This window comes from Tribolium castaneum, chromosome 7, assembly GCF_031307605.1.
Source record: "Tribolium castaneum strain GA2 chromosome 7, icTriCast1.1, whole genome shotgun sequence".
In the NCBI taxonomy this organism is placed as follows: Eukaryota; Metazoa; Arthropoda; class Insecta; order Coleoptera; family Tenebrionidae; genus Tribolium; species Tribolium castaneum.
In genome coordinates, this window is record NC_087400.1 from 4,813,193 (window position 1) to 4,830,761 (window position 17,569).

The 17,569-nt window shown below is 35.0% G+C and overlaps 1 protein-coding gene across 4 annotated transcripts in view; it reads left to right on the forward strand.

The window, feature by feature from the left end:
• Cad89D (Cadherin 89D) overlaps positions 1-16,504 on the forward strand; it is a 42,346-nt gene extending 25,842 nt beyond the window's left edge. Inside the window, exons 6-21 of one of the 4 annotated variants that reach the window (XM_015984047.2) lie at positions 871-1,073; positions 1,463-1,591; positions 5,021-5,120; positions 5,174-5,547; positions 5,597-6,071; positions 8,494-8,652; positions 8,707-8,884; positions 8,946-11,238; positions 11,284-11,502; positions 11,548-11,636; positions 12,593-12,676; positions 12,726-12,794; positions 12,846-13,061; positions 15,661-15,843; positions 15,895-15,975; positions 16,025-16,504. In XM_015984047.2, coding sequence (XP_015839533.1) covers positions 871-1,073; positions 1,463-1,591; positions 5,021-5,120; positions 5,174-5,547; positions 5,597-6,071; positions 8,494-8,652; positions 8,707-8,884; positions 8,946-11,238; positions 11,284-11,502; positions 11,548-11,636; positions 12,593-12,676; positions 12,726-12,794; positions 12,846-13,061; positions 15,661-15,843; positions 15,895-15,975; positions 16,025-16,274 — 5,102 coding nt within the window. In that variant the 3' untranslated portion in view covers positions 16,275-16,504. Of the gene's footprint in view, positions 1-870; positions 1,074-1,462; positions 1,592-5,020; positions 5,121-5,173; positions 5,548-5,596; positions 6,072-8,493; positions 8,653-8,706; positions 8,885-8,945; positions 11,239-11,283; positions 11,503-11,547; positions 11,637-12,592; positions 12,677-12,725; positions 12,795-12,845; positions 13,062-15,660; positions 15,980-16,024 lie in introns of all 4 variants that reach the window. The other 3 variants (XM_064357859.1, XM_015984048.2, XM_015984046.2) reach the window with 3 other exon arrangements.
• The last annotated feature ends 1,065 nt before the right edge of the window (positions 16,505-17,569 follow it).

Genomic DNA, 17,569 nt, shown 5'->3' on the forward strand with positions numbered 1-17,569 from the left:
TGTAGGAAATTTCTTACTAACTACTGCTATTTTTGCATATTTTGTTACAAAAATATTTTTGATTAAACTTAAACGATAAACTTTGTTCAAAATTGTGTTATCCATCCTCAAAAATAAAATAAATTTATTGAATGTTGGTTTAAAAAAATTGAATTTCTCACATTTTTTCATCCGTTTCCTTAGCAAAGTATGAGAATAGACCCATAGCTGATAAATTTCTCAACCCCAACAAAAAGTTATTGTAACTTGAAAACCATTAAACATAAGTATGGAAAATGTTTCTCTAATTCTCTACCACTTAGTGAAATAAAACTTTGGCATTTTATTTGAAAAAAAAATGAGATGGGTGCTGAAAGTTCTGCAAACTTAAAAAAATTGGAGTTTGTTATTCGTTTTTAGAAATCTGAAGTACCAAATAAAGAAAGATCTAAGCTTCCTCTTTCAAATGTGCTGAAAAATAGTTCCAAATTTTTAAAATTGGCAGAGTTATCAATTTTTGAACTGGAAGATACAAATCCAAAAAAAAATCAAAAACCATAAATATTTTTTGAAGAGTTTTGAACTGGAAGGTTTCGATGGAAATTTCGATTTTTTCCTCATTTACATTGCACTTTTAAATAATATATTTTCAATTTTTTCAAGAAATACATATTAACAAACTTCAATAAAACATTATAACATTAACCGTTTTTTTTATTTCAAAATATGAGAGTTCTTTACTTAAGGACATTGTACATCGGTTTGGAAAAATTCTCAAAATTTTGAAAATACTTATATTCACTCAGGATGAGGTCAAAATTGAGGTAAGTGAAGCACAAACTCCAAGAGAAGTTTAGAATTTAAACTTAAAAATTCTGAAAATTGTTTCAGGTCTAACGATCTTCCGCGGAATCCGCGCCTCGGACCGCGACAAGCCCAACACTCCCAACTCGGACGTCCAATACGCCATCATCTCCGGAAACGAACGTGGCAAATTCGCCCTGGACAGCAGCCAACAAGCCTTCCTCATTCTCAAGCGACCGCTCGACTACGATACGGGCGATCGCGAATTTCTTCTAACCATTGCAGCATCGGTATGTCAGATCGTGCCCATGATCGATCATGCATGATTTACCCAATTATGGTGGTCGTACCGCGGCTAACTTGACCCGCGGACAAGCCTTATCATCATTCAAATCGCACAATTTGACACCAAACACAAACTATTCGCTAGATTGCACTTCATGCAAAAAGGGTTCTCACAGACGAATTCTTCTTCCGGAACGTCGAGAAAGTACCACCAAGGAAAAAACTATATTTTTAATTGCACAAAAGCAAGTGATGCAACAAGACGTCGAAAGTAATAAAAGAAAATGGAAAAATTTAATGAGGGCTATTAAATAATTACTAAATTAATAATACAACCATTTATGGCGCTATTGAGTAAGACGTTAGAGAAAGCTTCCTGATTTTGGTGTTCCAGGACCGGGGGATTCCCCCCAGGAGTACCAACACAACGATTCGGATCACCGTCAACGACAATGACGATCTTAGCCCCAAATTCACCAAAGGGGTCTACCGGACACGAATCAACGAATTCTACCCAATCACAGTAAGTTTCACATAAAGCCAACTAAGATTCCAACGAACAATTTTATTCTAATAGTGCCTCCATTATTACGGAATTGCAAATCTCAAAAGCCTTTTAATTATTATTATGTGTGAAGTTACAAGTTCCCATATTTTTTTAATTCCTTATCAGATGCGTACGGTTATTTTCGTAAATCAAACTTAATTACATTTCTTCTCAGCCAATTCATTTGAATAAGTTGCAGTTATATGCAAAAATTCCAACAAAATTGCAATTTTGAGCGGAAACGTCACATCATAAAATTATAATCCTTTATTAAAAGTGAGATTGAATTTCACGCATGCCGCCTTTTAACAATATTCAGCGGAACTTAATTGTAAAAAAATTATAACACACATTTGGCCAACTTTCCACAAACATTTATTAATAAACAAACAGCCTAACTGTACATTCCTGCGCTGGGAGGATCAAAACCAATGCTTAATTATGGATGATTATTATTTACGAGTTAGATAAATATTGATACGTCGTTAAAATTTTTGTGCGTGTTTTAAACTCCGATTAATATTTATTTACAATTTCCATTAGAGATTGCTAATTTATTCCGCTGATTGCGTTTTAAAATCTCGTTTATTTCCGCTTAAGAAAACTGGAAATGGATTAAATCAGCTCGACCATAAACCACGCCGATTTTCAGTTTCACACGCTGCTAGGACATCACTTTTTCGGTGCAAATTAAATGCAGAGAATGACTTTCCGGTCTCTTTATGTGACGATGTAATGGCATTCAAATTGGCCAATAAATGCACACTTTCACTACCTCCAGTCGCAAATAAATCCGATGTTTGTGTTGGACTGGAATTAATTTTCATAATTTCGGGCTTTTTTGGAACGAAGGTGAAATGCATTTCAAGAGAGAGGTGTTTGGAATTGATTAATAAAGTTCGATAGGTGCCAGATCTGGAGTTGTTGGCGGCGCGAGTTCCGTGTAGAACTATCAATTTCCCTCTTAATTATTTCTCACTTTGTGATGGAATGAAAATTGCACAAAGTTGCTTGAGCTGATCGACCTTCAACCTGACATCACTCTAATTATAAATTTTTAAAAGCGGCCAATTGTAGCAGCGGAAGCTTTTCCTTTTGAGTGCTACAATTACCGACATTTTTCGCACTTGTTCAATACACACCCAAGGCGGAAATTGGAGGGAGTCGGAATTAATTTTAACCAATAATTCATCATTTATTTTCACACAATCGTATTATTATTTTTGATTGTAGAGACTGAATCAAAAGTAATACACAAAATTCATGACTGGATAGTTTGTAAACTATCCTGTTTGAAGTTGAAATTTATAAACTAAAAAATTTGATATCCAGTCCAATTGATAAGTGTGTCATTTTTTTTTATTGTGACTGTACACAAGTACACATTTTTAAGCAAAAATCATCTCAATTATGTGATCTATTTATTTTTTTAACTAAAATATCATTAAAATTAAAAAATGCTGATATTACATTTTTCGTTTAAACTTGACACATACAATTAAGTTACGCAAGTTACGGAGTTATCTTTCGGTTATATAACGTTAAATAACCGCGATACACAAATCTAACCGTTGGTTATCTTAGACTCAGATTATATAACGATTACCTAATAATCATGGTTATGTTTAGCGAATATAACGATGGTTAAATTACGGTTAGGTAACCGTTATGTTTCTTAAGCAATATGACCCAAGCTAGATTCAAGATATATATCAGTATCTAACTTTGGTTATGTCTAGCGTATACAGCAAAGTTATATGACGGTTATATAACTGTTTTTGTTTATGTGGTTATATAAAAGTTATACAAAAAATATAAGAATATATAATAATATATATAGGCGCAATATAAAGGTTATATCACGTAACATAACCGAAATATAAGCGAGATGTAAATGAAATTATATAAACGAAATATAACCACGTAGATAAAGGTTCAATAACGACACATATCCGCAATATAACCGAGATATATGAGGAGTTATATGACCGCAACATAACCGCGCGTGGATAACGGTTAGATAAGGTGGTTAACAAATAGTGATCAATTTATTTTTTTAACTAAAATATCATTAAAATCTAGAAATGCTGGCATTACATTTTTAGTTTAAACTTGACACGTTAGATTAAGTTACTCTAGTTACGGAATTATCTTTCGGTTATATAACGTTAGATAACCGCAATACACAATAACTGTTGGTTATGTTAGACTCAGCTTATATAACGGTTATCTAACCATGGTTATGTTTAGCGAATGTAACGATGGTTAACGGTTAGGTAACCGTTATGTTTCTTAAGCAATATGGCCCAAGCTAGATTAAGGTATATATTAGTTATCTAACCATGGTTATGTCTAGCGTATACAGCAAAGGTTATATGAGGGTTATATAAGTGTTTTTGGTTATATGGTTATATAAAAATTATACAAAAAATATAAGAATATATATAATATATAACATATAATATATAAGCGCAATATATCTTCATATGTATCACGAAACATAACCAAAATATAAGCAAGATGTAAATGAAATTATATAAACGAAATATAACCACGTAGATAAAGGTTAGATAACGACACATATCCGCAATATAACCGAGATATATGAGGAGTTATATAACCGCACATAACCGCGCGTGGATAACGGTTAGATAAGGTGGTTAACTAACAGTTAGCTTATAAAAGCGTCACATTTGGGATCTGGCGGTTATATTGGAAGGTTACATCTCGGTTATATAAGAATGGAAAAACCATGATTTGATTTTACTTTCTTCCTAATCAGCACTTTTGTTTATTTAAAAAAACAAGCCCTTTAAAACGGCCTCCGATTGTGAAAAAATCAAACGAGAACAACCAATAAATAAATTTTTTAAATTTTTTCAATTTTGTAAACTTTTATTTAATGTTCCTCGTAGTATTTTTCTGAAGTTAATTTGTTGTTTATTCGAGTACACAGATACGTTTTGTGTAAGTGCGTATTATGGCATGAAAAACTGTTATTCTAATAATTTTTGATGCTTTTTGTAATAAGTGGTTATATTTAAAGTAACCTTTCTTGATTTTATTTTTTTATTTAGCTTAATTTTTCATTCGGGTACTTTATTCATGTTTGAAATTTTTTAAAATTTTGGTTCCGTTAGTAGCTCTTGGTATTCGGAAAATCAGGTCTATTAATTATTTCTTGTTTCCTCTACAAAATTGTCTGCATAATACACCAGAGACACTTTGAAACAATCGCTCTGAGAAAAGTGGAGCGCTGATTGCTTATTAACAGCTAATCTACAAGCCCCATAAATCGTCCCATATGGGCGAACGCTATGCACAACTGTTTCAAAAAACCTGAAATCGCACTTAACCTTTTTATCGTCGAATCTAAACCGCAACAATGTCCTCTTTATTTCCCAGGGCGAGCGGATTCACAAGCTCCTCACCTTTGACCCCGCCATCCACGCCTTCGACCAGGACATCGCCATTGATGCGCCCATCCGGTACGACATCATCGCAGGCAAGTTGTAAAAATCTCCTCGAGGAATTTCCATGAAAAGTAATTATAAGTAGGAAATGAGCGCCACATTTTTTCCTTGGACCACGTCAACGGTTCACTCTTCATCGAGCGCGAGATCGACATCGATTCGGAGCGATCTCTCCCTGGAAACACCTTTGTCCTGCAAATCCAAGCATCACAAGTCGACAATCCGGCCAAAACTGGTGTGGCAAGAGTGGAAGTCGAGATAATGGACTTGAACGATAATTTGCCCGAATTTGAAGTGGACTTTTACAATATCAGCATTGTCGAGAATCTACCGAACGGTTTCAGTGTCTTGCAAATCATTGCAGTTGACCAGGACCAAGGCGACAATGCTGAGTTCTCCTACCAGTTGGAGGACAACACTGGGGCTTTCACACTCGATTCGAGGACAGGGTGGCTCACGGTAACCCTCCCTTGCCAAATTTACCAAAATTGTAAAAATTCTGATTCAGGTAAGAGACCAGAGTGTCTTGGACCGCGAGAAACGGTCAACTCTCCGAATGCAAGTCTATGCCAAAGAAAAAGTTCCTAGTGTTGTCAGCAGCAAACTTGGTGCCTCTGCTGTCAACATCGAAGTTACTCTCTTGGACGCAAATGACAATAACCCGACCTTCATCCCTAATAATCTCTACAATTTCATCACAAATAGCGATCTTAAGATCGGTGATGTCGTTGGTCAAATCCATGCAATTGATCCAGATTTGGGACGAAATGGAATTGTCACTTATTCGATACAAAAAGCTCCAAATAATACGGTACCATTCAAAGTTGACCCAAAATCGGGCAAAATTAGTGTTAATCAGAAGGTGGTAACTCCGGGACGTCATCTTTTGTTTGTGGAAGCCTCAGACCAGCCCTTAAATCCGAGCGAACGGCGGTCGTCTCTGGCTGTGGTCACAATCGAAGTGCAACAGCAAACTGGCAAAGGTAGAATTTTTTTACCTTAGCAAAGTTGTATTTTATTTTTTTTTATTTTGATTATTTCATGAACATTTTTGAGATGGCCGAAAATAACGACTGGCCAGCATTTTGAAAAACCTCGATTTTTAACTATTCCTTGCCTAAAGAAGAACCAAATCACTTTAAAATAACTCAAATCACGTAATTTTGTTGAAAGTGACGACCTACGTATAACTTCGTTGAAACTGGTTCTTTTTTTTCAATTCCACGGTTAAAAAACCGCTATAAAAATGTTTAAATCGTCTTATTTTTGTCAAAAACCACGACCTATTCAAGAGTTTCTTTTTTGAAAACGCTTCATTTCCAACGTTTTCTAACTTAAAACTAGAACTAAGTCGTTTTTGACTGTCTTGTTTTAATGGAAAATGACAATGTTCTTGGTGGGTTTTTTTAAAGTATGTTTTCAAGAATTCCTGGATTAAAAAAGAGCCTACTCGATACAAAAACGACGATTTTTTAATAAATTTATTAAAATTATTTCTTATAAATCCTCTATGAGAAATTGATTTAAGTCGATTTATTTTTTTTATATCAGACCTACTTTGTTTTTTAAAATGTTTTTAATAAAAAAATGGACCCGCTACACAGAGGGGACCAAAAGTTTACCAAACTGTGCTTCAAAAAATTTCATCAAGTTTTTATAAACTCTAAGAAAAAATGATTTGAGTCGCTTTATTTTTTTTATATCAGACCTAGTTTGGTCTCCAAAATTTTTTTGAAAAATAATTGGCCCCGCTACACAGAGAGGACTAAAAGTTTACCAAACTGTGCTTCGAAAGATTTCAAGTTTTTATAAACTCCAAGAGAAAATGATTTGATTCGCTTTATTTTTTTATATCAGACCTACTTTGGTCTCCAAAATGTTTTTAATAAAAAAATGGTCTCGCTACACAGAGGGGGCCAAAAGTTTACCAAACTGTGCTTCGAAAGATTTCAACAAGTTTTTATAAACTCCAAGAGAAAATGATGAGTCGCTTTATTTTTTATATCAAACTTACTTTATTTATCAAAATATTTTTAATAAAAATTGGCCCCGCTACACAGAGGAAACCAAAAGTTTACCAAACTGTGCTTCGAAAGATTTCAACAAGTTTTTATAAACTCCAAGAGAAAATGATGAGCCCCTTTATTTTTTTATATCAAACTTACTTTATTTATCAAAATATTTTTAATAAAAAATGGCCCCGCTACACAGAGGAAACCAAAAGTTTACCAAACTGTGCTTCGAAAGATTTCAAGTTTTTATAAACTCCAAGAGAAAATGATTTGAGTCGCTTTATTTTTTTATATCAGACCTACTTTGGTCCCCAAAATATTTTTAATAAAAAATGGCCCCGCTACACAGAGGAGGCCAAAAGTTTACCAAACTGTGTTTCGAAAGATTTAAACAAGTTTTTATAAACTCCAAGAGAAAATGATGAGTCGCTTTATTTTTTTATATCAAACTTACTTGATTTTTCAAAATATTTTTAATAAAAATTGGCCCCGCTACACAGAGGAAACTAAAAGTTTACCAAACTGTGCTTCGAAAAATTTCAAGTTTTTATAAACTCCAAGAGAAAATGATTTAAGTCGCTTTATTTTTTTATATCAGACCTACTTTGGTCTCCAAAATGTTTTTAATAAAAAAATTGTCTCGCTACACAGAGGGGGCCAAAAGTTTACCAAACTGTGCTTCGAAAGTTTTCAACAAGTTTTTATAAACTCCAAAAGAGAATGATTTGAGTCGCTTTATTTTTTTATGCCAGACCTAGTTTAGTCTCCAAAATGTTTTAAATAAAATAATTACTCCGCTACACAGAAGGGACCAAAAGTTTACCAAACTGTGCTTCAAAAGATTTTAACAAGTTTTTATAAACTTCAAGAGAAAATGATTTGAGTCGCTTTATTTTTTTATATCAGACCTAGTTTCGTCTCTAAAATATTTCTAATAAAAAATAGTCCCGCTACATAGAGGGGACTTAAAGTTTACCAAACTGTGCTTCGAAACATTTCAGCAAGGTTTTATAAACTCCAAGAGAAAATGATTTGAGTCGCTTTATTTTTTTATATCAGAACTAATTTGGTCTCCAAAATATTTTTAATAAAAAAATGGACCCGCTACACAAAGGGGGCCAAAACTTTACCAGTGCTTCAAAAACTTTCAACCAATTTTTATTAACTTTTGAAATTCTCTATTTTTAGATTATAGAAATTCACAAAATTGCATTCAAAATTGCAATTCTTTACGTATGAAACTATTATACAAACAAATAAAAATATCTATTATTTTTTCGTAAAGCGAGAATTTACTTTTATTCCAAAAAATCCAAAAAAAATGTAAGAAATCAAAAATCTATTTGTTAAATGAGTAACTATTGCTTTTCGACACCTGCTACTTAAATTCCAGGTACTGTTAAAGGCTTGCCCGACTTTATCGGAGCCCCTTACGAATTCTGGGTTGGCGGTAACGTGGGTGTTGGTACCAGTGTGGGCCAAATTCGCGTCGCTGATGTCCCAGATCGTAGAACCATAATTTACGATTTGTTACACAGCTATCATGAAGGAGGTAAAACCCCCACTTCACAATTGAGTCTAGTACTACCCTTTACTTTGGTTTTAGTCCCATTTGCTGTGGAAGAACGATCAGGTACTATCACAGTTGTAGATAATTTGGAAAACTACAACCGCCAAAATTACGAATTCGAGGCTGTAGTAACAAACGAAAAGGAAATGACCCTGGTTACGAACGTAACAATTCATGTAGTGGACCCCAAAGACGAAAAAACAATCCTCATGAAGTAGGTTCCACGTTTTTTTTATATAGCAAACTTACAAAATAATATTTTTTTGTGGTTGTAGGGCCGGTACCGCCCCAATTGAGTTCCACGTGAAAGAAAACGCCGGTAATCTCTTAATCGGGCGCTTAGGTTTCAAAAACGCCAACTCAAGCGGTCTGGTCTTCTCAATCGCCAATCAGAAGGACGTAACTGAGCACATTTCCATAACTTCCGACGGTAGTTTATACACAGTCAAGCCTCTAGACCGTGAAACTCGCGATGTTTACCGCCTGACAGTCCTGGCAGAGTACAGTAAAGGCGCCATTACGGGAACAGGCATCTACCAAGTAACAATTCACGTGGATGACGAAAACGACAACAAACCAACCTTCGAACACTCAAAATACGAAGGCAAAGTGACGGAAAATTGCATTTCGGGGACGGAGGTTGACTTAAACTACCTCATCCACGTCAGTGATAAAGACACAGGTGATAACGGCCAGTTTGGAGTGACAATATTCGGAAACGGGAGCGAAAAATTCAGACTGGACCGAAACACCGGCAAGATTTTTTTCACAAGCGCTGATAGTCCGCTAGACCGGGAGGAAACTGGCATTTTTAACTTGCGGTTAGTAGCGAAAGACCAGGGCGGGCTTTACGATGAGGCTATTTTGATAATTATGGTCGAGGACGAAAATGACAATGCTCCGACTTTCGTCCAGTTTATCGTCTATGAGGACATTGGGGCTGAAGTTGAGGAGTACGACAAGTTGGGTAACCGAATTGGTCATTTCGAACAACTTGAGAATTCTACGAAGGGCACTTACGTGCTCACGCCGGCTTACACACGTGCCAAGAAGGCCAAAAGCAAAATGTCCCCACTGGTGGTTTTGAAGGAGGACGTCGGTGTTGGTACTCCTGTTATTAAGCTAGTGGCGGAAGACCGCGATTTTGGCGATAACGCTGTTGTTAAGTACGAAATGGTTTCCGAGACGTACATTCCGAACGAGTACTCGGCCGAGCCGTTCCATTTGACGCAGTACTTCATGGTACATGCGACCAATGGCGAGATATCCGTTTCAAGGACACTTCCGCCGGAATCCGAGTTCCGGCTCAATATCTCCGCCAGTGACAAAGGCGGTCTCAAGGACCACATCTCCGTGCGTTTGACCATCGAAGACGTCAACGACCATCCGCCAGTCTTCTCCAAATCCTGGTACAACTTCGACGCAGAGGAAGCTTCCTACTCACGCAACATCATCGGAAGGGTCGAAGCTATTGACGGCGATTTCGGACCCAATGCCAACATCACGTACAAAATCCAGGAGAAGGACCCGAAATTACCCTTCGCCATCACCCCGCAAGGGGGGGTTTTGACCATCGATGGGGTCCTGGACCGCGAGACCAAAGACAAGTACAACTTCGTCGTGGTGGCGAAGGATAATCCCACAAAAGGCGAAAGTCTGAGTAGTTTCGTCAATGTGGAGGTTAATGTCTTGGATGTCAATGATAACCCTCCCAGCTTCTACGGTTATGACGATTTGCTCCCAAACCCTGAATCCAACACTTATAGCAACCACAACTACCAGGAAGATATCCCGGTTTATTACGCCACGGTGGCGGAGAACAGCCCAATTGGTACTCCGGTCACCCGGATATTCGCCAACGACTCCGATTTTACCGGAAACGGGAACGGGTTGCTCCTTTTCGACATTCCGTACAAGAAGAACCGACAGAACTTATTTACAATTGATTCGAAAGAAGGCATTGTCACGACAATCGGGAAACTGGACTTTGAGAACCAAAACATGCACAATATTACGATTGTAGCGTCTGATTTGGGATCACCAAGTCTTAGTTCTACTGCTCTTCTTGTCGTAACAGTGATTGATGTTCCAGAGGATTTGCAGTCAATGGAACATCCGGTGTTTGCTCACCGCTACTACGAAGTGGAAGTCGAGGAAAACGTTCCAGTGCCTCTCAAAGTCCTGACTTTGAACGTCACAGAATCTTACAGGTCACACAAACTCAAATACAGCATCGTGGCTGATAAAACCAGTGACGTGCGTAAAACCTTCCGAATTGACCCTCGGAACGGAACGTTGTACATTATCGAAAGTCCAGATCGAGAGAAAAAAGCTCTTTACGAGCTAATCATTCGCTTGGAGCAGTACAAAGTCGGGCGTGACATGACCGTGATGGTCTATCCAGTCACCAACGAGAGACTGGGCAATCTGGGCTTGAACGAAGTCAAGGTCATTATCAGGATAACCGACGTTAACGACAATATCCCCAAATTCACGATCACAGGACGTCCCATAATCGCCGCAATCCCCACCACTGCCAGCTATGGCCACCACATCGTCCGACTCCAGGTGAGCACAGTGTGAATCTGGACCGTTCCTGGAATTTTCTTTCAGGCGAAAGACCCGGATCTGGGCTTGAATGGAGAAGTTCGCTACCAGATTCTAGGGCGCGCTGACGAAGCGGCCAGGAGGTTTACCATCGATCCGATTACAGGGCAGGTTCGGGCGATTGCTAACTTTGCGAGAGATGCCGGGAAAGTGTACGGATTTGATGTTAAAGCCACGGATCGGAGAGGAGCGGATGATGGGAAATCGTCAATTGCGAATGTTTTTGTAAGTTGGTGAGAGATCAAGGGGTTGTTTTAATAGGGGTTGTAGGTTTATGTTTTGGATGACCAGAAGCAACTTGTCATGGTCATGGGGTTGAAGCCGACAGATGTTGAGAGGCACATTGAGAATATTACGATGTGAGTATTTAAATAATAAAAAAAACATAATTTTTTAGCGAAACATTAATGAAAAAATTTTGGTTCAAATTATTTTTTTTCTTAATTGTCTTTGTTTTTATAAATAATTTTTGTCCCTAACTCACTACAAATCAAACTGTTTGCCTTTTGTTGCTTAAAAACAAAGTTTTGAGCTTTAATTCTAAGGAAATCTGGACGAATAAATTTATTTGAGCGTAGGATCTTTGGTCATTTTGCAGATGTTACTTCCCAATGCGTCAGATAATCAATTTTTTTACTATAAAAACAGAACTTTTTAAATTATAATGTGTTATGTCCAGATAATAACTTCCCAAAATTATTATTCTTCGGGGAGTGGTATCAATTTTTTTAAACCATAATTTTAGTTCAAACAGGATAATGTTTTTAGCGGAATGCTTGACTCTAAACAAAACTATACATAATATTTTGAACAACCTAGTTTGAGGAAAGTAAAACTTTCAATTTATCCTAAGTAGGAACTTTGCAACTCACCTACAATACTCTACACTCTGCGACGTCTTCTGCAGTTTACTAACTAATAATAATTTAAAAATGTGTGAGTAGGAACTTTGAAAGCTTTCGCCCCACTTTGTAATTTTGTTATTTAAATTATATTATAATAAACACTTATTAAATCAGCTCTAACTGAAACTGAAGTCAGTTTTAGTAGAATGTAACGTTATGATCCAGACTAATTATGCTTTCTAAACTAATTGTCTAAACTAATGTTTTGCAGAATTAACTGATATTAATGTCTTACTACTTATTCGTTTTTTTAAAACACTTTGGTTGAGCACATGAGTGTCATTTCTTCGAAAACTGTATTGGTGCACCTATAATATGAAATAAATCATTTCGCTCCGCTTTGTCTAAAGTTAGATGAAGTTATTGCTATTGGAATCGAATTTTTAAACCCAAAATTTTTGTTTTTGCAGGATTTTGCACAACACCACCGGATACGACATCCGAATTCGTAAATTAGAACCACACTCTGAACGCAATCAGATAGACAACAGCGCGTAAGTACCAAAAATTCCGTCAAAAATTTTGCTCAATTCTTTTTTTTAGTACCGATATGTACCTGTATGCAGTTGATCCTCTTCTCAACGTTGTGGTCGACATGGAACAGCTCCAAAAGTAACACCAAAAACTTAAAAACTTACAAAAAATTAACACAAATGCTTTCAGAGTTCTCCAATTGAGACAGTCTGACATTGAACACCAACTCCAAGGCCCTAAAGTTCTTGCTGTGGCTAGTGGTGTGTCCGAACGTGGTCATTCTCGCAACCAACGCGTTATCCTGTCATCCCTTGAAGTGGGGGTGGTGGTTTTAGGGTGCGTCGTCTTCATAGGGGCCCTAGCCACGGCTATTTGCGTCATGTGTGCCCGCAGACGCAAGCGAAGGTAGGTCAAAATTTTTGCCCAACTTAATCCAGTTGAATTTTCTGGAAAAATTCTAATATTATTTTTTTTTATTTATTATTTTCTATTCTGTGCTCTATTTTCCATCCGAAATTGTCTTCTTCAACATCTATCTTGTATTTTGTGTCTTCTTTCCTCTTTTTTCTTTTTTTATTTTTTATATTGTTCTTTCTATTTCAGTCATTCTTTTTGTTTTCTGTATTTAGGTACTATTGTCTTTTTGTTTTTGCATCTTTTTATCGTTTCTGTCCTGTTCTCTCAGAGAAAATCAAAAAACAGTTCCGGACATAGAACTATAGAAATTTTTTTTCTTACTTTAATTTCAGTATCTGTGAGTTAAAAAATCACTTTACAAAATCTTTTAACGTTGTTTCTGGAGATCTTTATTTGTTCATTGTTCAAAATAATATTTTTTCGAAGAATGAATTGCTTTTTATATATCTTAATTTTTTAGGATTCCAAAAAATTTTTCTACATGTATACCTTAGATTGGTATTTAACAAAAAACTTGACAAATTTCAAAAAACACTACTCTACTACTTTATATTTTTTTATTGCTGTTTTTTGACCATGACAGCATCTACAAATAAGAGTACTTTCCTGGATGGTCAGCTTACTGTAACTTCAATAGTAATTTAAACAACCTGACTTGTAAAATCAAATAAGGTTTCAGAACAGAATAATTTACGTTTTTGTTTTCGTTTTTATTTATTATTATTATTATTATTATTATTATTATTATTATTAATATTATTAATATTATTATTATTATTATTATTATTATTATTATTATTATTATTATTATGTTACGGAAATTACGTGTGCATTTAAAATTTCAGCTGTCATAAAGAAAATTACTAACCTTGTATTCTAATATTAATATTATTTTTTTTGTTTTTTATTCTGTGCTCTATTTTCTATCCGAAATTGCATCTTAGCAAGTATTTTTTTATTCGTTACCTACGAGTATCTAAAGGGTTTTAATATTCTCTATCCTTTGTCTTCTTTAACATCTATTTTTTATTTTGTGTTTTTTTTCCTCTTCTTTATTTTTTATTCTTCTTATATTTTTCTTTTAATTTCAGTAATTCTTTTCGTTTTCTTTATTTAGGTACTATTGTCCTTTTGTTTTTGCACTTTCTCATCGTTTCTGTCCTGTTCTCTCAGAAAAAATCAAGAAATATGTCTGGCTATTGAACTATAGAAATTTTTTTTTTATTTTAACTTCAGTATCTGTGAGTTAAAGAATCATTTTACTAAATTTTTCAACGTTGTTTCAGGAAATCTTTATTTGTTCATTGTTCAAAATAATATTTTTTCGAAGAATGAATTACTTTTTAGATATCTTCATTTTTTAGGATACTAAAAAATTTTTCTACATGTATACCTTAGATTGGTATTCAACAAAAAACTTGACAAATTTCAAGAAACACTACTCTTACTTTATATTTTTTTATTGCCGTTTTTTGACCATGACAGCATCTACAAATAAGAGTACTGTCTTGGATAAAACAGTACGAATGGTCGCCTTACTGTAACTTCAAGAGTAAATTAAACAACCTGACTTGTAAAATCAAATAAGTTTTCAGAATAGTAAAATTTATGTTTTAAACTCTATTTGCTTCTTATGTGGATGTTTCTTAATTTTTTATCTTTATTATTATTATTATCATTATTATTATTATTATTATTATTTATTATTATTATTATTATGTTACGAAAATTACGTGTGCATTTAAAATTTCAGCTGTCATAAAGAATATTGCTAACCTTATATTATATTATAAAATTAATTTAATTTTTTATTTATTATTTGTTATTCTGTGCTCTATTTTCTATCCGAAATTGCATATTAGCAAGTATTTCTTTATTCGTTACCTACGAGTATCTAAAGAGTTCCAATATTCTCTATCCTTTGTTTCCTTCAACATCTATCTCCTATTTTGTCTCTTTTTTTCTCTTCTTTCTTTTTTTATTCTTCTTTTATTTTTTTTTCTTACTTCAGTCATTCTTTTTATTTTTTTTATTTAGATACTATTGTCTTTTTGTTTTTACACTTTCTCATTGTTTCTGTTCTGTTCTCTCAAAGAAAATTAAAAAACAATTTCGGACATAAAACCATAGAATTTTTTTTCTTATTTTAACCTTATTATCTATGATTTAAAGAATCACTTTACAAAATCTTTCAACGTTGTTTCTGGAAATACTTATTTGTTCATTGTTCAAAATAATATTTTTTCGAATGAATTACTTTTTAGATATCCTAATTATTTAGGATCCCAACATTTTTTTCTACATGTATACTTTATATTTATTTTTTAATAAAGGCTTATTATTATTATTATTATTATTATTATTATTATTATTATTATTAATATGTCACGGAAATTACGAGTGCATTCAAAATTTCAGCTCATTGGTATGACAGAAACTGTTTTTTAATGTTTAATATCTTTGTTTCTGTCAGAAATAGGAGGATAATTTTGCCATTAAAAATAATGTGTAGAATTTGTTCAATTATTATTAGTACCAAAAAAAAATTTCTAGCTCTTGGGCAACTGATTCTAACTCTTTGGTTTAGGTTGCTTCAGAAAAGCTTCGCCCAGCCTTTGGGCTACACTATCGGCACTTTGGGCAAACCTAGTCTCTTCCCGGCAAGTTTCGGTGACCTCCACTACGCCGACGGCGGTCACGACATGGTGCACCACCACCATGACCGCTCTTGCCAACGCATGTCCAGCACTAGAAGGACTTTCAGAGAGAGGTCTCGAAGTTCTGGTTGTATAGAAAAGTCGATAACGTCTCTTCATTCCAGTGGGCAAGACTCAGGCATTGTGGACGCTGGACATTGTCAATGTAGGCAATCGTGTTCTCAGTCGTCGGAAGAGAGCAGCAAGTAGGTTAGTCAAATTTTTGGGTTTTCGTGTTCTGATTGTGGCTTCTAGTTACGAAGACTCCTTGCAATCGGTGCCTCAGAAGCGGACTAGATCAGCTTCAGTTCGACAAGTTGAGCTCAATTCCGCCAGAAATACGCAACAGAGGAGGTCAAGGAATAGGTCTATAAGTGAGGACATTGTCCAAAGTGGGGGGCTGCACAGGATGCGGTCTTTGGGGCACATCCCTGCGCCCCCACCTATGGCTTTTTCGGGGCCTTCGACCCTCCGCAGGTCCTCCGACAGGTTAATAGTAGGATAAATCAATATTTCTTATTTTTATGACTAGTTACCATACGTAGAAACTATTGTGTAAATATTACTGTAAAATTTAAGTTGTATTTATTTTGACGAAGAAATGGCCTAATGTGCAATAAATATTTTTGTATATATTAATCTTGTAACTAATATATAATTACTGTATATATTACTATTATAACAACTGGCTTGTATTATTTAGTTAAAATTTGAATAAATAGCGATTTTAGAGAAGTTTGAATTTTTGAATACAAAGAGATACGAGATACGTTTGTCTTCCTACCACGCCCCCTCCAAAGGGATATATCAGCGAGTGCCCTTGGCCTCAAAACCGCTCCGTCCTGTGGTTGCTTCCGTTATATTTCAGTGATAACTGTGTTAGTTGAAATTGAGTCGTTTTAATTACTTCGAACCGAAGAATTGTTTACAAATCTGGTCATTTTTATCTTCAAAAATGTTCCGCTGGTTAATTAAAACGAATGCGTGTAAAAACGCGTCTAGTCAGGCTGTGGGTGCAGGTCTACCACCATTAAAAACTGCTCAGATGTTGAAATGATAAATTATCTCCGCGATATGAATTTGTCTAACACTGTTGGTAATCTATCACCAGCTTTGTTTGAGTTGCTGAATTTAGTACACACATATGAGGAATGTTTTTGTTTCGTGTTGCCAACGTAATTGGATAAAAATTTAACGAGGTATCGTTTTTTCGATCGATGTAATAATCTACTGACCTATCCCGACTACAGCAAGGTGAAGAACCTGTGAAAAGGTTTTTATTTCTGCCATTAAAGACAATTTCACAACAATTAGGCGAGAAGTTCGAAGCTAGGAAAACAATGTCTGGATTAACAGACCGTTTCTTCGCCGGTTTTCACGACGTAAATTTCGCTCTCAAGTGTGAGAGGTGCACGACGGGGACGGTTTTTATGGATAATTGTTCAAGTGTTAAGGCTGGGCTTGAATGCAGAATTGGTTGAGGAGAAAATTAGCGTTTTAGGAAATCCTCTTAAGTTTAAATAGTATGTTTTTTGTGACCGTTTGTTAACATTAATAGTGTTAATACAGCGAAATCTCTATAAAAAATTATCGAAATTTCTAGATATAGAATTTTTTATATTATTCTATTCTATTCTATTCTATTCTATTCTATTCTATTCTATTCTATTCTATTCTATTCTATTCTATTCTATTCTATTCTATTCTATTCTATTCTATTCTATTCTATTCTATTCTATTCTATTCTATTCTATTCTATTCTATTCTATTCTATTCTATTCTATTCTATTCTATTCTATT